We start from the raw sequence: 22140 nt of genomic DNA, 5'->3' as shown, positions 1-22140 counted from the left end.
TAGCTAAACAATTGATGACAGGAATTCTGTACACGGTTCTGAAGAGCCCATGAGATAAAGCGGCTGGTTTATGGCTAAACAAGCAGGAAGCAGCTAAGCCTCAGTTCTCCTCTTGATCTCACTGATAAGATCTGCTCTGGATATATCGACCTCCTCTCTGGTTGCCACTACACACAGCTTCACCACTCCATCCTTCAGCTACTGTTCTCCCAGTATAGCCATGAGGGGGATTCCTGCTTCCTCACAGTACTGCAGCTGACTCAGCAGTTGAGGGGTTTTTTTTGTACATCAACTCAGCCTTGATGCCAGCTTTCCAGAGCTCAGAGATGAGTTGTCGTTGTTATAATCTCACACAACTAATTTACAGCACAACTCGTCCAAATCTTAAATGCCCAGAAAAGTCATCACTTATTGATTTATTTTTAACTAATATGCCATATAAATATTCTCACACTGGGGTTTTCGCAAATGATATCAGTGACCACTGTGTGGTAGCTGTAGTCAGACAATCGAAGCTCCCAAAATCAAGGCCACAAATAGCTTTTAAATGAGATTTTAAGCATTTCTGTGAGCAAGCTTTCTTTCATGATTTATGGGACTATAAATGGAGTAGAATCTACCTAACTGATCTTGAGCTGCCATGGAATTATTTATATGATACTTTTATCAAAATTATAAATAAACATGCCCCTATCTGCAAATTTAGAGTAAAATGCAGAAACAACCCTTGGTTTTCTCCTCAGCTCTCCAGTCTACTCAAAAAAAGGGATGCTGCCTGGGCTAAGGCCAGAAAAACCAAATCTGAAGCGGACTGGCTGACTTTTAGACAGCTCAGAAACCGTTCAACTTCCTTAATTAAAAAGGCCAAATCAGAATTCTATCTTTCAAATACTACTAAACATTTGAACGACCCTGAAAAATTCTGGAAAATAATAAAATCTTCTTATGGGGACATAACTACAAATGAGATGCCAACTTTAGTTGTAAAAGACTCCTGTACTTTAACAGAGAAATGTGACATTCTAAACTGCTTTAATGAGCATTTTGTTTCTTCAGGATCTCTATTTGAATCTTTATATCCAGATTTAAAACAGCTTTCAACAAGAGGCTCTCTCTGCAACCGCTCAAACTGAATCTGTGGTCCAACCCTTCAGTTTTTCTCCGCTAAAAGTTTTTGAGGTCCACAGGGCTTTAAATCTGTTGGATCTAAATAAATCTGCAGGACCAGATCAACTTGATCCCTATTTTCTTAAGTTGGCTGCAGATTTTATAGCAGAACCAATAACTTAAATTTTTAATCTTAGCCTATGTTCTCCCTTTGCTGAAAGGAGGTGATCCTTCAGATGTTAATAATTACAGGCCCATATCTAAATTGTGTGTTCTAGCAAAAGTTCTAGAAAAGTTCATTAGTGAACAACTGAAAGACTTTTTGGACAAAAATTCAGTTCTTTCCCAACATCAGTCAGGATTCAGAAAAGAACACAGCACAATAACTGATGCTATTAAAGTGGTTAATGACATCGTTGATTCAATAGACTGCAAAAAATACTGTGCTGCTCTTTTTCTTGACTTGTCAAAGGCTTTTGATACTTTGATACAGTTGACCATGCTATTTTATTAAATAGACTAAACAATATTGGTCTATCTGTAAATGCTGTAAGTTGGTTTTCAAATTACTTGTCAGCAAGAAAACAGTGTGTCCGTGCTGCTGGGTCTTCTTCCTCTTTTCTCCCAGTATCCAAAGGAGTTCCGCAGGGCTCCATATTAGGGCCATTGCTATTTTCTCTTTACATAAACAACCTTTGTGATAATTTGTCAAATGCAGCATTTCATCTTTATGCAGATGATACAGTTATTTATTGTTCATCCCCTTCAGTAGCACAAACCCTGCAATTTCTGTAGTCTGCCTCTGACGTCGTTCAGTCCCATTTAACTCAACTTAAGTTGGTGTTAAATCCAGAGAAATCCAAGTTCATGTTATTCTCAAATGGCAAAGAGTTGTTAGCTACGTCTCCTAAGATTAAAACAATTCAAGGAACTGAAATTGAAATGGTCACATCTTACAAGTATCTAGGGATCATTATAGATCAGAATTTGCCATTTAAGACTCACATTCAAAGGCTTGTGTCGAAGTTAAAACTAAAACTAGGTTACTTTTTTAGAAACCAATCCTGTTTCTCCCTCCAAGTGAGAAAACATTTGATTCGTGCAACCTTTTTACCTTTATTGGATTATGGTGACCTGCTTTTTATGAATGCACCTGCCCACTACCTAAAGAGGCTGGATACTGTGTACCATTGTGCTTTACGTTTTATTACTGGCTATGGAAATCGTGTACATCATTGTTCTTTGTATGCTGCTGCTAAATGTCCATCTTTGCATATTCGCAGACTCTCCCATTGGTTGATCTTTATCTATAAACCTCTCCTTGGGCTGGTTCCATCTTATTTATGTGTGTATATGTGTAAAAACCACAACCAATACAGCCTTCGTTCGCACAATATCATACAATTGATTGTCCCAAAAATCAGAAAAGAATTGGGGGAAAAGGCTTTTAAATATGCTGCCCCTGCTTCCTGGAATAATCTGCAGAAGGAACTGAAATGATCAGAATTGGTTACCTTGGGAGAGTTTAAGTCTGATTCATTAACGAGAGAACAGCTCTTTTACTCAGTGTGATTGTTTTTAATGTACTCTTAATTTGATCTGTTATTGTATATTTTACACATGTTGGTATGGGATATTGTATTTGTTTTAAATGTTATATACCTATGTGGTATGTGACTTTTGTTGCCATGATGCCAGGTCCCTCTTCGAAATGAGATTTTACCTGGATAAATAAAGGACTAATAAAGAGGTGGGGTGGGTTGTAACATATTTTAGAAGTGTTAGAACATCCCCTTACATAAAACTAAGAATAATTTATTAATTTGAATCATTTTACAGCATACCTAGGCAGTGGTTAAGTGACACAATGCACACAATGCATTCTGGGATGACATGTAGTAGGGGAGGTGCAGCAGATTGACCCGGAAGTTATACAGAGTTCATTCCCACCACAATGATCTTCCCCTCTGCTGTTGGACACATGAACAATAACCACATGACTGTTCCCACCACTAACACATGACCCTACGCTGTGTCACTGCATCATTTCATGTTTGGCACTGATCACCACCTGCACTCATGTATATATCTTTCTACGTAGCACTCTTAATTCTTATTCTCATGTATATATCTCATGTATAGCTCATGCACATATCTTTCTACGTAGCACTTTTAATTCTTATCCCTACTTTTATTTTTTCATGTCTATTTAAGTGCTATTTATGACACTATTTAAGTGCTATTTATGACACTATTTAAGTGCTATTTATGACACTATGTTTGCACTGAAGCACCGCAGCAATTTCCTAATGTTGTAAACCTGCTCAACATTTGGCAATAAACCCCTTTCTGATTCTGATTCTGATGAAGGGATTTCCGGAAGTGGGGTCAGATGTTACCTTGGTTACATAAAGGCAACATATTAAGAGGTTAACCCACAGGCTAATGCCATCATCTCATGTTTTTATTTCACCTTTCAACTGTGATTAGTCAGATTTTTCTCTAGAGGAAACATTTAATCACACATTGTTTAAAGTTGAAGTCACACATACAGAAAGCAGCACGTCATTGTTTTTGAAAGTTTTAGATGGATAAAAGGATGTTTTCTTGTCATGCTGAAGACGCTATAGTGGCACATACTGGCACATGTTTGGAGTAAACTTTTTGGTAACACAGAAACACCTTCAGTTAGAGGCACATGAGGCTGGTTTTTGCCTTCAGAGCATAGCAAAAACCTTCCACAGGAAGTGAAATTAAGTGGGCAGTAAGAAAGAGTAAGTAAGTGTACAGCAATTGGTAACTATAGGATAGTAGTTTGATTGGCAACATCATTATATTACAAAAATCACCAACAGTAAACATTTCCTGTTATTGTAAATGTGAATAAACCCAGCCCAAATGTAGCCATCCTTCACAAAGTGCTGCAGTTTTTTTTACAGCGACTTGCCATAAACATCGTGTGAAGGTACATATTATATTCATAATTCTCTATTATATAAAAAAATTTAAATGTCCTTAAGTCCCTGCAAAAATTTGAATCATCTTCATCTGATATCTCCAAAGTATGATAAGGACACGCATGCAGAACTTGCAGTAAGTTGCAGTAACAGCGGAGGGAGATATTTTATTTCAAGCCTACATGAAAATAATCACAGGAAAGTGTTTAAACAGACATTATGAACTTATTTACATATATAAATATATATTATTATCTGCCCTGCTTAATCATTTCTGGTGATTAAGGACATTGGAATGTACATCATATGTTTTTTGTTCACTACTGACTTGGTGGCTTTAATATTATTATTATTATTAATATCTACCCCTGCTGGTGATGCAACTTCTGCATGCCTGTCCGTTTCACTTTTTGGAGAAGCAAAGTGTGAAATGGATGCAGTGGACCGGTGTGTCTTGTCCCGATTCGTGATTGAGGTGTGAGACAAACGACTGCTGGTCCAAGTGCGTCAAAACAATGATTTTATTAAACACGTGTGAAGGAAATACACCATCACAATCCTCAGCATAAATCCCCCAAAACAGCATACTTAAAATGTTTTTATATGTCAGGGTATAACGCCCCCTCATGCGTCAAAGCAGATACATAACATGCATAAGTTACAGTAACCACAGCTCTTCTGCTGACAACCTTTGACACACACTCAAAAAGACATTTTCTCCGTCTCCACGCCAGGTGATCTTGATCTTCTTATTCTCGCTTATCTCTGGAACATCAGAAACACATTCTACAAAAACTGTTACTTATGCAGGCACAAAATGCAGTTACAAGCCAAATATGTCTTAACTCTAACCTAGAAATGAATCTATATACTGTCTGTGTATGCAGGCGAACTGTCTCGACCTCACTGCACTCTGTCTCACCTCACCAGATAAAGCTTGTAACCTCTTACCAGACAGAAGGCCAACTCTTTCATAAGCACATTCTTACAATATATGTAATAACATGCTTGAAACTATATGTGTAATATATATTGAATAAATGTTGTAATCAAATGCTACGGGGTGATCGTGGCTCAAGAGTTGGGAGTTCGTCTTGTAATCGGAAGGTTGCCGGTTCGAGCCCTGGCTTGGACAGTCTCGGTCGTTGTGTCCTTGGGCAAGACACTTCACCCGTTGCCTACTGGTGGTGGTCAGAGGGCCCGGTGGCGCCAGTGTCCGGCAGCCTCGCCTCTGTCAGTGCGCCCCAGGGTGGCTGTGGCTACAATGTAGCTTGCCATCACCAGTGTGTGAATGTGTGTGTGAATGGGTGGATGACTGGATATGTAAAGCGCTTTGGGGTCCTTAGGGACTAGTAAAGCGCTATATAAATACAGGCCATTTACCATTTACCATTTACTCAAAGCTTAATAAAAAGGATATAAGAGAATAAACATGATATAAAATGATATAATCCCCACAGTCTGTTATGTTTTCCTATGAGACTGGGTTGTATGGCTACAGTAGCTCTAAATGAAGCATTATAAGATGTGAAATATCACAATTATTCCTTTAGCTTGACCACTTACATTATTGTGAAAAAGTATTCACCCCCTTCCTGATATCTTACTTCTTAACATATGTGTCATACTTTAATGTTTCAAATCAAAAACCTTTTAATTCTACACAAACCAGAGAAAATACAAAATACACTTTTTAATTGATGATTTCATTCATCAAGGGAAAAACATTAACCAAACCTACCTGATACTACGTGAAAAATACTGGCAGCCGCCAGTGCTAACCCTCAGTTTCCTAGTAGATGCACGGTATGGTGTCAGGCCGAGCTTATTTTGCTTGTGTAGTGGCATAATACAATACAACTCTTGTGTCCTGGGTTCAATTCCTGGTGGTGCAGGTGTTTATATAACGTCCTCAGGGATTAATGAAGAATTGCAATTTTTAAGATATTACAGTGCCTCGTTCTTGAGTTATTGCATTCACAAACTTTGGTGTCCACACCACCCGACCACATGCCTGGCCGGTGGGGTGACAACGATACCCCATCAGCCTTCTATGCTTAAGGGGTAAAAAGCAGTTGCCGCTAAACCTAAACTTAATAAGAGCTTGTGCAACCCTTGGCAGAAAAAGCTGCAGTCAGACATTTGTGATAACTGGCCATGACTCTTTCATATCGCTGTAGAGGAATAATAGCCCGCTCTTTGTAGCATTGTTTAAATTCAGCCACGCTCAAGAGTTTTTGAGCATGAACGGCAAAAATCACAATCTGATATAAGTCCAAACTTTTCTTAGGTCACTTTAAAACCTTCACTTTTTGTTCTTTTATTTTTTTATTTTTTTTACCATTCAGAGGTAGACTCTATTGTATTTCAGACATTGTCCTGCTGCATAAGCCAAGTGTGCTTGAGCTTCACAACCCAAAGTGATGGCTGGACATTCTGCTTCTGAATTTTATGGTAGAGAGCAGAATTCACGTTTCCATCAATTACAGTAAATTGCTCACAATGTGACATTACCAGCACCAACTTTAACTGTCAGTATAGAGTTTTTATTTTAATTTTTTAATTTTAATAAAATGCTGAACAGAACATTACATTCTATTACTTTTTAACACAGGTATGGTTTGCTTTTCTTACCCTAATAAATGAATCATCATTATATATGGAAAAAGGAAGACTGATGAGTACATGTTTAATTGCTTTGAGCTGTGTGTATTTGTGAGTCTACAGGATGACGCAGCAGCAGGTCTCTGGGTAGTCATCAGCACTGACTTTGCGCTCGTTGCCGTACACGTAGTAGACGTAGCTCTTGTCTTTCCACTTGTAGTTCACCTGAGTGATGGGGATCAGCTCGACCGTCTGCCTCTGAAAGAGAGAGAGATGGAGGGATTCGTATTAAAGGAAAACTTTCAACAGCATCAGAGCGGGTCAGCTTGAGTCAGAATACTTTAGCTTAGCATTGACTGAAAGCAGGAGTAAAAGAAATGAGCACTTTTCTTAGCCACATTTCAGATTTGTATTAATCTTCAATCGACCAGCTTCAAACCTTTATGTCCTTTTCTTTAACAAAAATTCCAACAATTAATTCCCCTTTTGAGTGTTTATATAACAGCTAACTCTTCAACCACCATCAAATCATTCAAGATGGCTTTAGTTATCTTTATAGGACACCTTATCTCTTGAGCTTCTGTAGCAGTTGATAACTTTAGTAATTGAACAGTCTATTGATTTTTCTATTGACTAACTGAGGAATCAGTTAAGTTAAATATTTTGCAGAGCAAAGCAATAAATTGCAGAGTAACACAGGCACACCAGCACAGGCTGGCCACTGGGGGTGACTACACTATAGCCCATAGACTCAAAACTCTAAAGTAAACTTTGCACGTTTTCCTTGCTGCTTCAACTACAAATAATGGAATTTCAGCTCGAATCAATTATATTTCAACTAGAATTAGCTGCTGATGGAACAAGGATAGCTGTTTTCTTTCCCTCCACTACTGGAGAAGATCTGGATAATTTTTCTTTTGAGCTGTGTGTCGGCCTACCTGCTGCAGAATCCTGGAGGTTTTGCCATAGTTAGTTTGATGTTCTTTGATCAGACGCTCAGAGGCCTGAGAGACTGCTGGGTTTGGAAAGCCAAGCAGTGGGTAGACCTGAGAGAAGCAAGAGTTTAATTCACAATATTCACACCGCTAACCCCAGCAATGTGTTTTCCTTCTCCCCAACCTTTCCTTTACATTTATCTCAACTACACCTGCCTGAGGTGAGTTCCTGCAGTGGCTTTATGTTTAATTTATGGAGATTATTTCAACATTTCGAACATAGAATATAACATTCCAAACTACTGTGTGAAACTACTGAGATGTAGTTTTTTGTATGAAATTTTGGTATTTAAAAAAAAAAAATCTTATTAGGATTCAAAGTGAAGCTACATTGTGTGTGTGCAGTGTTGGGGAGTAACAGAATACATGTACCGCCGTTACGTATTTAAAATACAAAATATGAGTAACTGTATTCCGTTACAGTTACCGTTTAAAAAGGTGGTATTCAGAATACAGTTACTTTGTTGAAATAAATGGATTACACTGCGGTACTTTCCTGTTTCATTTTGTCGCGGGTCAGGACTGTTTCGGTTTTGTTTGACAGCTACGTTCTGTCGTTCCAGGCGGCAGCGTTACGGTTGCCATGGTTACAGGGCGACGCTCTCTCTCTCTCTCTGCGACTGTGTGTTTCCTGGGTGAGAGAGCGCCTTTTCGTTGTTGTTGTTGTTGTGCTAAGCTAACAGGCAGAATGCTACAAGCATAGCTCTAAAGAATGTAGCATCATGGGCAGTGTAGTCCGTGTTGCAGGGAGAATGGACTGCCATACACGTTATGGGTCTGTGAGCGCGAGGAGGGAGAAAAAGGGGAGTGGAAAGGTAGGAGTTGTCATCGAGGAAAAACGGGAGCTGGAAGCATGTAAATATAATAATAACCACTGCAGCCAAGAAGAGTGCCTGACGAGCCCAGTTGTAAGTAAGCTATTAAGACTCGACTGTACACCGTGTTCGTGTTTTCCTCCGAAAACAATAAGTTCCGTTGGAGCAGTCTTTCAACGCCTCTCTCTGTCTCTAGCAAGAAAAGTTGACCCACACAACAAAGTAAAGCTATTTTTCGGCTACGAGCCGACAGGGACCCCGCCGTATTAGTCAGAGGTCCCTTTACTACAGTTCGGAGTCGCGGACCTTCAGTAATAGTAATAAATCACACAGCAATAGTACATTCACGTTGTTGTAAAAAGCATGATAATATATTAAGTAATCCAAAGTATTCAGAATACGTTACTGTCATTGAGTAACGTAACGGAATACGTTGCACAATGCATTTTGGGGCATGTATTCTGTACTCTGTAATGGAATACATTTTAAAAGTAACCTTCCCAACACTGTGTGTGTGTGTGTGTGTGTGTGTGTGTGTGTGTGTGTGTGTTTACCAGGTTCTGGCTGCTCTTGAACAGCTCTTTCCCTTTTACTGAGCGCAGGTTATCACTCTTCAGACCACAGCTCTGCTCCACCAGATGATCTTCCACATGGTTTTTCCTAAACACAAACACACAGATATGAACTATATTCATGCTGTATCCATCAAATATAAAATACAGATTTAACACACACTCTACATCCTGATGAATACAATATTACATGAATCAATCAAGTTTTAACCAATCAAGTTTCTACTGTTTTCAGTTTAAACTCGCAGCATGTAATTTTCATCTTTATTGACTAGAGGGCACCAAAGCATCACTCAAAAAAACATTTATTCTCTTCCGCTTATCCTTAGCAGGGTTGCATGAGTGCAAGGGGAAGAGGTGGGGTACATCTTGGACAGGCGGCTAGTCTGTTGCAGTTCTAACACAGAGAGACAGACAACCGTTCACACCTAAGGGCAATTTAGAATCACGACCAGTAACTGCATGTCTTTGGACTGTGAAAGGAGGCCTGAGTACCCACAGAGAACACTCCACTCCACACAGAAAGGCCCTGACCAGATTATGGAGATGAACTCAGGATCTTCCTGCTGTGACGCAGTGTAAGCCACCACATCGGGGGTTTGAATCCGCTGAACGGCTACTCTGAGGTACCCCTGAGCAAGGTACCGTCCCTACACACTGCTCCCTGTGCGCCTGCTTAGTGGCTGCCCACTGCTTCACTGAGTGAATGGGTCAAATGCAGAGAAAAACAAGTAATTTCCCCACGGGGATCAATAAAGTATACATTATTATTATTAGTGACTGAATATAATGGATTTGCAACAGTGCTTTGAATGTTCACGAAACCTGAATTTTCTCAATTTCAGGATAAATTACATCAGATAAATCTCTGTTGTTAATAATATTGGGGTGCCCACTGATCAAGAAATTTTTTTATTATCATTCAAATATGGCTTTCAAATTTAATGCTATATTTTTACATGCTACATACTTTTACTGATAGTAAAACGAAACAATGACCATGTGTAATTTCTTCTCTTGTTTCCTTATTTGATTTTTAAAATTTGTTTATACTGTATGTCAGATATCTGCAGAAATATATGGGCCTCTTAAGCCTTTAAGCAACTCTGTCACTGAAAGATAAAATCTTTGTTTTCATAAACTGGTTATTCCTCAAGTACAACTAAAACCGTGGGCAGGGCTCGTGTATTATCCTTAAGGACTGGACCCCATCAGTAGTCTGTGGAAGATATTTAATGTTTTCTAAAATTTCAGTGGAAGTACCTCAAAAAATATTTAAGGTAGGAAAAAAAAGAACCAACTAATTTGCATTGACTTTTCAAAGCCTTTTAAAACATCTCCATGTACCATTTTCCTCTACATAATTCACGAATATCTGTCAAAACAAACAGACCTCAAACAGAACCTTAAGTATCCTTAATTAACTCTGCAAGTATCCAGGACATGTAGCATAAAATTGGCTTCAAGGGCTTTAGAAACAAATTTAAACCGTTTAAAGGAGTTAAATTGAGTTCAAATGTAAGTGTCTTTATATACTTCTGCAACCTCCTCCAGGACCATTTGAATTTTACAAATGACACCTAAAACACACTTGAAGAACCCAATCTTCATACAGGAATCATAGGAAATATAGGAATGTTGAAACTGCTGTTGTACTCACCATTCCACTTTGAGCTCAATGTAGGTCAGCAGTTGACGTTTTCCTTTACAGGTTTCACATTGGTTTTTCCCACTACCATTACACTTTGTACACCTAAACACACACAGACACATGACTCATTATTTTTGGTTACTTATAGACATACAAATCTTTTCCCAATTTTTTCTTTGTTACTAAAGTCCACATTGAAGTGAATAAAATCATTTAAATATGTTTGACTCAGTCTTGACCATTATCGATTCTCTAGATTTTATTTTAACTTTAAAAAAATCTGATATTTGTTTATTTTGTCGATATGTGTATGCTTATTTTGTCAATATTGCTGCTCATCTTCAACCAGGCTACACTCATAAAAGACTTTAATTATCAAATGTATTTTTAAAAGTTTGTTAAATAAATAAAAGTAACTTATGATTTCACATCCTGCTGAACATTTTTTGACTGATTTCTTCCTTTGCTCATATTTATTGGGCCAGATGATCATTTCTTTACAAAAAGTTATCCCAGTTATTGTGGGATAACTAGATGGCAGATGGGAGCAGACAGATGATCAGTTGAGTCCGTAGCGTCAGATAGAAGAGCAACAAATAGCAACAACAGCATTTTATTTCACTCTTTAAATTGTTAAACCCTTTATTTTATAAAACATTCATATATAAAACAATTGTTTAATGAGGCTTTTCTTGCTTTTGTAACACTTCTACTTTTGCTTTTAATTTGAGTAAAATAAAGCATCATTGAGAACATGAGCAGAGATTTAAGCAGAAAATGAATGGACATGCAGAAAAAGAAGAAAAAGTGATTCATTCGGTGGACTCTTGAAAAGAAAGAGAAAAACTGCTAAGGAAAAAAAATAGGCTAAAAGTTATGACTTTGGTAGGTTCTGAGAAAATGACAGACACACAAGTAGCCCAGGAAAAACATGCTGCAGGGCATTGCAAGCCTCCCAGAGGTGTCTCAAACCACCTGAAATAAACTGACACTGTCCCATGACAGTACTGATGACATGACTCTGTGTGTGCGTGTGTGTCTGAGAAGGGCGTTGTCTGAATCCATTCCAATTTTCATTAAGCCATTCAGCACCACAGCTTCAGAATAAAAACTAAAGTTACTAAATAAATAGCTATTGTGATTGATCAACAGAGAGGACCATACGAATGCCTGAGTGAAAAGCTTAGCCCTTAACTGACTGTAATTCAATTCATTATTCATGTTAGAACTTGCAGTCCATATGCTGACAAACACGTTATGAAGCCTTTTTTTCACAAGTTTATAAACCCTCAAACTCTGAAAGTCTCATGCTCTGCTCAGTACATGTAAAAGAGTCACCTCATTCCCTGTATAGAGAAAAAGTCCATCATCATCCCAGCTGGCTGTTTTCTGAGTCTGATAAGTAGATATCTACTTCGCACAGCTCACCAAATAGTTCTAAGCGGAAGTGGGGTTTAAACTGTGTATTGTTGCGTTTGATTGGATCACCTGTATCTGAAGGGGAAAACGTGAGGTAGAGGCTCCATAGTATAGTACAGGGGTGTCCAAACAGTTTTATTAATAGAAATTCACCTATAGGGGCCAACAATCCCTACTGACATTATTTTCTACAGGCTCATAACCCCAACATTTTCATGCAAATATGATCTAATCAAATTGCAATATATTAAGCTGTGTTTTTGACTTTAAAATGTTAATAGTGAATAAATTATTTGAAAACACAAATTCAAAATAATCAGAATCTAAAATTTATGAATTTCAGGAGACAATTCTTGTACTTGCTTGCCAACATTAAAAAAAAAAAAAAAGGAGGTCTGATCCCAATTTATTAACACTGAATCATTTCAATTGTAATTGTTTAATTCGGCGTATCGTTATTAGTTTGCATGTTTAAAAAGAAAAAGGTAGATGAAGATAATACAAAATGTAAGCTTTGAAACTGGTATTTTTTCTGTTTTATTTTCAGTTTGTGTGACCATTCAGTACCTGTCTTTGCCTGTGCCATTACAGTGAGTGCAGGCTGGATCGGACTTTGCCGCACCATTACACATCGGGCAAGTTTTCTACAACGACACAAATAAGCAAATGTTTTAATTGTACCTTGATCAGACTTTTCATGTCTTATTATTTACTATTGAGAGTTTCCTTACTTTTCCACTTCCACTGCACTCCTTGCATTGCTCAGTACCTGCTGCATTGCACGTGTGGCATTGCTAAACACAAACACACAAAAAAGATAAAAATGAGTAAAAGGTAAAAACTTTTCAGAATCACACTGATGGGGAGTTCTCCTTAGATTCCTCACACACAGTTTGTGTTCATGGTTTAACTTCTAATTAGAGCTCCAGCTAAAGTGAAAACTACATGTGGCTATAGCACTGACACCTCGTGCTATGTTAGAAACCAGCTCATTCAGGAACTCAAATCTTCACAGATTTCAAGTATCCCATTCTTTAAGTATATATGTCTTCAAGCTTAAAGCTCAGAACCAAACTGCAGGTAACCCAGCACTTTGACAGATAGCTTTTGTTATTCAGCCACCTTGACGGAGGACGTGTAGGGCACCCGGATCTTCTCTGTGTGGTCACTGAAAAGTTTGGGGGGTGTGGCCTGGACCTCCCATGGTCGTGGAGCGGGCTGGGCGTAAAAGTCAGCAGGCTCACCTTTTAAATACACGAGATCACAGAAAATGGCAGTCAATAAACTACTAGTATAGTAAGTTACTGCATTGTCAGTAGGTTTACGCAAGGATTAATAAAAAAGGCATTTCATTATTATGAAAACAAAAGCAAGTGTTTCCAGGTTTAACTCTTTCAGGTAAAACACTATTGATTAATCAGTTGTTCTGGAGTTTGATTCATAATAGGCTCTGAGTATCACACTATTGTTTTTAATCCCTCACAAGGCCATAAACTTTGAGTGTGGTCAAGAACAAAGTGAAAAATGTGGTTTGGTAACAGGAAACAACAAAACTCTACCATCAGATTAAAAAGCATCCAGCCTTGCTCTATAATAACAGAACATGGTGGCTCAAGGAAACAAATGAAAATGACCATTTTAATGGCTCCACATCAGGTTTGGATTTAACAAAATGAAAATGTGCGTTTACCTTCATGTGGTTTGTGGGCCCAGTCAGTTGACCTGGACTCAGTGAATGTCTCCAGACGGTACTAAGGAACAAAAAACAGACTTTACTGAGAGAAACTGGATTTGCTGATAACATTACTGTGCTAATTTCTCTATATTTCACATCAGAGTGAAAGTGAAACATATGTTTCTATGCATCATGTGCAAGAAATGTCTCTCCCATTAAATCCTACACAAAATTTGTTAAACCCAATCAGTATCGCACATTATACCATACAATGTATTTCCGGGTTGTTGCCATATAACTGGGCATCATATTACTGCATAACAAATTTTGTGGTAAAACCAGTATTTGGAACCGGTATTCCATATTCTTTGAGCTTCTTGCAAGAATCTTGAGGATGTGATGAAAAGTTCTGGCAAACTACTACTTAAGCAGGTCTGGACACTTACTAAAAGCCCTCAAGTTTTTGAGCAAAAAAATCCTTACACAGGTTTATTCTTAACAGTTCATTATCATTCAATTATGTCCTTTGGTCAAATGTTTAGAAAACTATGAGTGCAAACAGTTCAAACCAGTCTGTTGCAGAGATAGTAAAAGCAGGTAACTCAGTCCTCAGCATCACTGATGCTGACAGCATTATAAAAAGGGAACATTTAATCACCCTAAATGTGTTGAATGGCTCCATGGAGGTGATGACTCCCTGAGTGACTGGTGCGTCACCGTAGCAGCAATGAGACGACACAAATTCCTTTAAAGCCTCGCGAGCTGCATTTTCAGACAGAGAGGGGATGCTACAAAACACACAAACTCTGTGTTAAACCAGAATATTCTACTGATTGTTGAGCAGCTGAAAGACACAGATAATATGTCGTACCTCCATTCAGGATTTTCAGGGGCGGGTTGGGGTGGAGCTACTGGCTCCATGGGCATGGGAGGAGGCAGGAAACCTCCTGTATCAATGACAAATTTTCAAGTACCAGCAACAGCATTAATGTGAGGAATTATGTGAACCGGGCTTTTCTTACCTCCTCCTGGCACAGTGCCTTCATAGCCTGGGACATTGCCAAACATGTTGGCTTGGGGTGCCATGACAGGTGGGTACATAGCTGGAATAAACAAGAAACAAACCATTGAAACCAATATTTTGGATGAACTTAAAAATTTTCATTCAAACTAAAGTTCTAACCGAACAGCTTAGGAGGTTTGGGCCCTATACCACGAACCTCGTTCAGCAAACATGCAGAACTAAAAAAGTCGAAAACAGAAAAGCCAGCTTTAATTAAGCTTGGTCTAAAACAAAACAAAAAAAGGTGACATTTGATAACGGTGTAACACAATTTCACGCATCACTGAATGCAGGCAAAACAGAAAATACCTCGACATTATAAGTACAGTGTTGACTTTGGCCACATCTTAATTTTTTGCCATCTTCACACAGATTTTTCCCTTTCTATTTATTTTTATTTGGAATTATTAATTTTAGAAAAATGATTATATCCATCTATGGGAATATCAGTTCCTACTGACATGACATCAGAATAATGGCTCAGAAAATTAAGATTACATTTACATGACACTTTCCCCTTCTAAAAGACTCAAAACTTGCCAATGTTCCTAAAATTTAGTTCCAATGCTTTTGAGTAATTTTGAGTAAGCTAGCATAATTTTAACCTCAAAGGGGATTTTTTTCCTTCATGTTTGTATACAAGAGAAACTGCTTAATAAACAAAATCTATATGCGTTTTTTGAAAGCTTTTTACAACTTACAGACTTTGTTCAAATGCTTTTGCATATTCGTAGTGTTTCCTCCCTTAAATGAAATATCTACTTTTCAAGTATTGCAAGTTGCCCTGTTGTCTTCCGTTCTCGTAAAGTATAATCAAACTTTTTAGTGTTTGAGCCGCTTAGGAAAAATACTTTGGAAAAATACTTTCTTATATCCAGGTTCTTTTTGCTGCCATCCTCCTCTCCTCCTTGCAGGTCCTCGCAGCGCAGGATTGCCGCTGCTAAAACTAAACAGAGCTCCCTGAAAGGCACAGCCAATCACATTGGCTATATTTGTCACATGATATAGGACTCCAGTAGAGAACGTAATTTAACTCTTTCTGCACCGCTGGGTGAATGAGAGGTTGACAGATCGCTTTTTTTTTTTTTTTTTCTATCGGTTTTGTTTTTCTTTACTCAAAGAGATCAAATTATTGGTGGGGACAATTCAATAATCGCTGGATATTGGTGGGGACATGTCCCTTCCGTCCATGCCAAATCTACGCCCTTGCATGAATTAAAAGGAAAGGTATCATATTTCACATTATCTTCCTTCAGAAGACTCATTCATCAAACTGGTTAAACAGTGACAAGGTGGAACATGACAATTTTTTTTAGATAAACTTCAGTTCATACAAAGTTACATTATGTGTGCAGCTGAACAAGCCTGATCCTGCAGAGAAATTTGTGGTGCGAATGAAAGAGGGTTCTGCCCACGCTAGCGTTAGCTATTCCAGTAAGATTAAAACCAGCATGTTAACCTCACACCCAAAAATGGTGACAGAATATTGTAATGCATCTCATTTTACTTTTGATATTAAAATTTGACCCCCCCCCCCTTTTTGTTGTTGTATTAACTGTCATGTTTAAGTCAAATAAATGTAATAAATAAATAAGTCACCATGAAATCACAATTAAGGCAAAATACAGTTAATAAATTTACATATCAGAACAGAACTGTAACATGTTCTCCACTGCAACCCCGCAGGTTTATTTCTGATTCTGTCATAAGTCAGCTGTGTGCAGGCAGGAAAGGACCCAAACGCACACTCACGTCTCAAGTAAACTCAAAAAACACAGCCTTATTTGCTGGCGTGTAGGTGACACAAAGAAAATAACCTAAACTGGAATACTGGAACCTAATCGTACAAAGAGACACACAGGGAAATACACAGCCATGGATGAGGGAGATTGCAACGCTGGACAGAAGAAAACAAAGTGCTTCTATTAACAGGTAATGACGAGAGAACAGGAAACGCACACACACGGAGCTGGGGCTAATTACACACAACGAGACAGAGGATGCAAAGCTAAACATAAAACATGAGATAAGGTACCTTCAGAGTTAGAGAAGTGAAACAAAACATGGCACACACAGATAAGAGAAAGTAAAACCGGAAGTAATGAGAACATTCACAGAGACGCAGACAGACACAGAAACGTGACTGAATGGGGAAACATGGCAGCCAGGGGAAAACAGAATAAAACATGAGGAGGAAATAAGACACAAGAACTCACACAGCCTATATAAACACAGACACACAAAGAGAGACACAGAGGCCACAAGGGGAAAATACTAAATAATCAAGGAACTAAACAGGGAATATAAGAAACTCAAAACAGGACAACTAGACTAACAAAGTGGACTTCTACATAAATCATCATACAAAATGACAAAAACACAACCCCCCCCCCCCCTCCCCCAGAGATTCACAGTTTTTAAAGTTTCTATAAGTAGAATGGGAGGCAGAGTTTTGAGCGACAGACACACTCTCTAGTTTTAAGATTAGCTTAAGCACTGATTACTTCTCAACTCTCTTTTCTCTTTCACATACCACTATTACATACGTAGTCTAAACCAGCAGTCCCCAACCCCCGGGCCTCGGACCGGCACCGGTCCGTGAGTCGTTTGGTACCGGGCCGCGAGAGTTGAGGCTCAGGTGTGAAATGTATGCTTTTCAGGATTTTTATCGGTTTTTAGGGTTATTTTGTTATCGTTTTTATCGTTAACTCGGTTTTCCTAGGTCTTTTTACTTGTGTTATGAATAAATCTTCTTTTTTTGGTACCGGTACTAGTTTTATTTTGTTGTATTTATCCGCGACACCTTAAAGGCCGGTCCGTGAAAATATTGTCGGGCGTGAACCGGTCCGTGGCGCGAAAAAGGTTGGGGACCGCTGGTCGAAACTACTCGTTAAAAAGGCAAACATCTGCATAAAACTACAGGCTTCATATAGGCGGAGGGGGCAGGAACTGTCATCCAGCAATGATAAAGATCTTCAAGTTATGAAACAAGCTATAAAAAAAGCAGGTTAGGTCAATGCAACAACATTAATGTGAGGAATTGGGCTTTTCTTACCTCCTGCTGACACATTGCCTTCATAGAATGGGGCATTGCTGAAAGTGTTGGCTGAGGTGGGCATGAGAGGGGTATATGCAGCTGGAATTAAAAGAAATAAGAAACATTCAAACTAACACAGAGAGAACTCAAATTCATCTAAGTTTTTTTTAATGCATTAATTAATTATCCTTTTTTTTGGTGGGGCGGGGGGGATGTTTTTGCTTAGGGTAAGGTGAACACTCAGAGGATGACATCAACATTGAAGTTTATTATGGATAATAAGTATTGTGTAAGCTGGGCCTCAGCAGTTGTGGGAAGGGAAATGTACCGTATGGTCATGTACTCAGGGCTGGTCTCTGTGGCCTTGGTGCACTCTGTTTAAGAGAGGTCTCCCCTTCCAGAGGGAATTATTCCTTTTTCCCTTATCAAAGGCATCAGTCGCATTTGTTACTTTGATGGACTGCCGAATCTTCAAGAATCTGTCTTAGCTTATCCATCCTTTCATGCATCTATTTTCTGCCGTTTTGGTCACTGAAGCAGCAGCCTGAGCAGAGAAACCCAGGCTTCCCTCAAATCAGCTCATCCAGGAGGACACAGAGACACTCACAAGTTAGCCAAGAGATATAATTTCTCTAGCAAGTCCTGGGTTTGCCCTGGGGGTTCCTCACGGTGGGACATTCCTGGAGTCCCAAGTCCTAGTCTGAGCTTCACTTTCCTCCACCTCTTCCCTTGTCAGCAATCAGTCTAACTTCCCTTCTACAGTTCTTAGTATTCTTTAAGATATTATTCTTCTGAGTCATTCTGGTTTGTTTGTTTGTTTGTTTGTTTAAAAGTCTTTCAGCCTAATTTCAATAGAGCTGAATACAACTGAAAGGGCTCCTATTTCCCCTTCTACATGTTGTAACAAGAACACTTCAGAGCCCTAGGTCATGGATTGCTTTTATCTACAATGGACAGTAGGTGGAGTTGCTTAGTCCTTGCTCAGGTGCTTGAATGCAGATATGTATGCGGGCAAAATAGAAGCTACTTTAGCATTATGACTTTGATGTTGATTTTGGTAGAGATTTGTAGATGTTTGTTTCTTTTTCTCTCCCATCTTCATACAGCTTTCTCCCTGTCTCTCACATTCTTTCAATCTTTGTGCCGCCATCCAAAAGATGAATGTTACAGTGTAAGAGAATTACAACCCAATAAAATGCATAAACTAACCCATATCAATTATCCATCCATATCGATAGCTATATTAGAATTGAATGAGGTGGTAATGCTGACAATTAACATAAGAAGAAAAATCATTTTGGCTTTCTTTTACCAGCACCCATTTAAAAATAAAAAAAGAAGTTTATTTTAGAAAAAACAGGTATATCCATCTATGAAAAACAGAGTCATCATTTCTTTCAGGACTTAGGTCAAAGGAAAATCCTAAAACTAAAAAAATATTCACATTGGAATTGTTTCCTCAACAAAATACAACAACCTCTGTTTATAAGTAAAGCTGTTCAAGCACAAATAAATCCCAGAGAGAAAATAAAAACCAAATGATGCAATTAACAGGTTAACTGATATCAGGTCGCCATTTAACAGAAGTTTAGGCAGCAGGTTATTTAATTTCAGTGAATATTTAATTTTTTGTATTTATCTAGTCTCAGAATTTAAAAAAAAAAAAAACAACAACAACTTCAAAGAAACCTTAAAAATGCACCTTGCATTTGCTGGAACATATTTGCTGCTGGTAGTCGCGCCGACTACCAGAAGCTCATCCCTGCATCCTTCGTGTGTCCTGCTTGGACTCGGTGTCTGTGCAGGGTGACTGCTGTCTTGCTATTTCACTTCTTACCTGCGCTGTTCATTCTGCTGCAGATCAACCACTCAGTAGACCAGCTCGGTTTTATGGTAACCACACAGGATCCGTTGATTTAACTCCGCCGCGCAACCTTCGAAATACATGTAATTAGGACCTCTTTGTATCAGCCCCTACGTCAAATATCAATATCAATAAACTAATGTTTAAACGACTGTTGTCATTTCTATTCCCTCACCAGCAGATTGGTGGTGGGTAAAGGTCTGAGGGTAAAGAATAAATATAAAGACAGAATTAAAACTATTCTTAGTCTACCTGAAAATTTGATATTGGGTCAGAGAGAAAAATAGCGGCTCTATTTTCTTCTGTCTCCTCTGTGACAGAAAGGAAATGAAGCCCTGCCTCTATCGTATTGCAAACATACCAACAAGTAACGTGTCAGAAGCTGTTTTTTTCTTCTCCAGGCGTGTTGGCACAGCTTTTCTATTCAAGTAAAATTGTTCTCAGGTTAGTAGGAGGCGCCGACATTCCTGAAAAGTCATTTCTCATAATCCGCCCTCGTAGCCTCTCCCCCCTCCCCCCATGTTGGACTTTTCTACATGTTTAAGGAACTTTCACACATAAAAGCTGTGCGAATATTTCATGCGTATTTTATATTTCGCACGAAATATATATTTCGTAATATTTGTAAGTATTTTTCGGACTCATCTATTCTTCATGCAGCTGTTCACACCGACCAAGCTCGATTTTCCCGATGTTTCGAATCTGAATTAACAGATCTGACCAATCAGAACACTGCATTTGGCAACCAGCATAGCTCAAATCGCGTGCATGTACTGAATATACAATGAAACGGAAATAGTAAAATAATTTTAATAGTAAAAATAGTTTAAAAACAACAACAACTATTTTACCTCAGGCACACAGCAAAATAGGCCTTCTCAGGTGTGTGGTCCCCACTCTGCTAACAAGAGCTTAAACTGCACTGACATCTTGAAATACGTTCAAAAGCGGCCATCGTACAGTTTCAGCTCCTGGATCAAAACATAAAATGCCTTCTCTAAGAATCTGATGAACTCAGAATCTCTGTCTTTTTCTTTCCTGGCTTGGGAACATCAGGACCAAATTGCGCAAAAGCGCAACGTGTTCGGTGTGTCTGTATGATACAGGGCAAGTTACAACCTATAGGCCTACATCAGTGGCAAAGGCGGTGGTAGTTAAGGAAAAGACAGAAAAAATAGATAAACAAAGATAGAAATTAAATGTTAAACAGGATGAGAGGAATAAATACTACAATTATTAGACCCACGTCTTAACTGTGGGACATCTTCAAAATGTTTTTCTTTTGCATTTGCGCCAAATGCAGAAAAGCAAAACTGAGAGGCCATATATGAATAAACATATTGTGGGAGAATGAAAAACATAAAGTAAATCTGACTTCTTTGTTTGTGTATTGCTTTTACAAACTCGTGTATTTAAAGAGAAATGCACCTTTTTCAGTTTAAAGTGTGTAAATTCTTACCACTAGAGGTCACAAGATTACAAACTGCAGTCCACTGATTTCTGTTTTCTTACCGCCTAGCTATAATGGCTCTTGTAGGAAAAATGTGCTTTAGTCAGCAAAAAACAAGAAAACAAGAACAAACAAATAAACAAACAAACAAAAAAATGGACTCAATAGCCATATTTTGCAGTATGCGTTTTTACCCCCAAGTCACCGCAAAAACTGGGGTTCCTCAGATCTGTCCTATCATATTTTTTTTTGTTTAGGTCTGCAAGGTTGTCAGTTAGCTGTTTACCTTAATATGCCAGGTGAGTCTCATCTATTTACTCTAGAGGAGGCTCTAAAACGTTTTAAAAGGAGTCTAATGCCAGTCAAATACACTGTTCTACTTCACATGTTGTTGAGGATATCCTTAAATGTTCTGTTGGTAAGCCCCGCTTTTTTCCACTGTTAGCTGCTGTTAGCCAGCATTACTGAAAATGTCTTTCAAGTGGATCTAACGCGGTTGAACTTGACACTAACTTAATAAACTCTCATACTGTATGAGAATGTGGTCAAACTATTTATTTATCAGAAGGAAAGAGTTATTTTTAGGACACTCGAGTCTAACATTAGCTGACATAAAGTCATAACCTGCTGTGTTGGGGGGTTCTCGGGGCCCTATCCTCGGCTTGCCGCAGGGTCAGTTGCCCGCTGCCTGTAGTCCCCTGGCACTCATGCCTTTTGCTGTGGGAGCTCCATCTGGGACGGATTGATTAGTGATTGATTAATCATCAAGGAACTGACCTTCCAGCCCATTGTTCATTCAGTAGTGCTAGTTTCAGTCACTGTGCAATGTATTGTTTATAAGGTTGGGAAACCTGCAGTCAGATTAGACTAAAGAAGTCACTTGGATGAGTTATGAAATGTTTCTCCCACTGAAAACACTGCATCAAGATGG

At 38.6% G+C, this 22140-nt stretch overlaps 1 protein-coding gene across 4 annotated transcripts; it reads right to left on the bottom strand.

Annotated features, from left to right (window-relative positions):
* Window positions 1-4567: 4567 nt before the first annotated feature.
* Window positions 4568-20860, bottom strand: LOC309707255 (protein SSUH2 homolog). 4 transcript variants are annotated; one of them, XM_082534475.1, is made up of 14 exons: window positions 20611-20860; window positions 19733-19829; window positions 17914-17994; window positions 14818-14898; window positions 14667-14742; window positions 14454-14583; window positions 13811-13871; window positions 13243-13364; window positions 12852-12914; window positions 12688-12764; window positions 10711-10803; window positions 9033-9138; window positions 7607-7714; window positions 4568-6926 (listed from the first exon to the last, which is right to left on the bottom strand). In XM_082534475.1, exons 2-14 carry the CDS (start codon window positions 19743-19745, stop codon window positions 6786-6788), a joined length of 1152 nt encoding a protein of 383 aa, XP_082390601.1. In that variant the 5' UTR covers window positions 19746-19829; window positions 20611-20860; the 3' UTR covers window positions 4568-6785. The 4 variants fall into 4 exon arrangements, with proteins under 4 accessions (XP_082390601.1, XP_082390600.1, XP_082390599.1 ...); XM_082534474.1 differs by lacking the exon at window positions 20611-20860 and adding an exon at window positions 20121-20458; XM_082534473.1 differs by lacking the exon at window positions 20611-20860 and adding an exon at window positions 20012-20120.
* Window positions 20861-22140: the final 1280 nt, after the last annotated feature.

Source organism: Aulonocara stuartgranti (genome assembly GCF_965226115.1).
Source record: "Aulonocara stuartgranti genome assembly, chromosome: 5".
Classification (NCBI taxonomy): Eukaryota; Metazoa; Chordata; class Actinopteri; order Cichliformes; family Cichlidae; genus Aulonocara; species Aulonocara stuartgranti.
The sequence above is the reverse complement of the archived record's forward strand: the minus strand, read 5'-3'. Positions and strand labels throughout refer to the sequence as shown.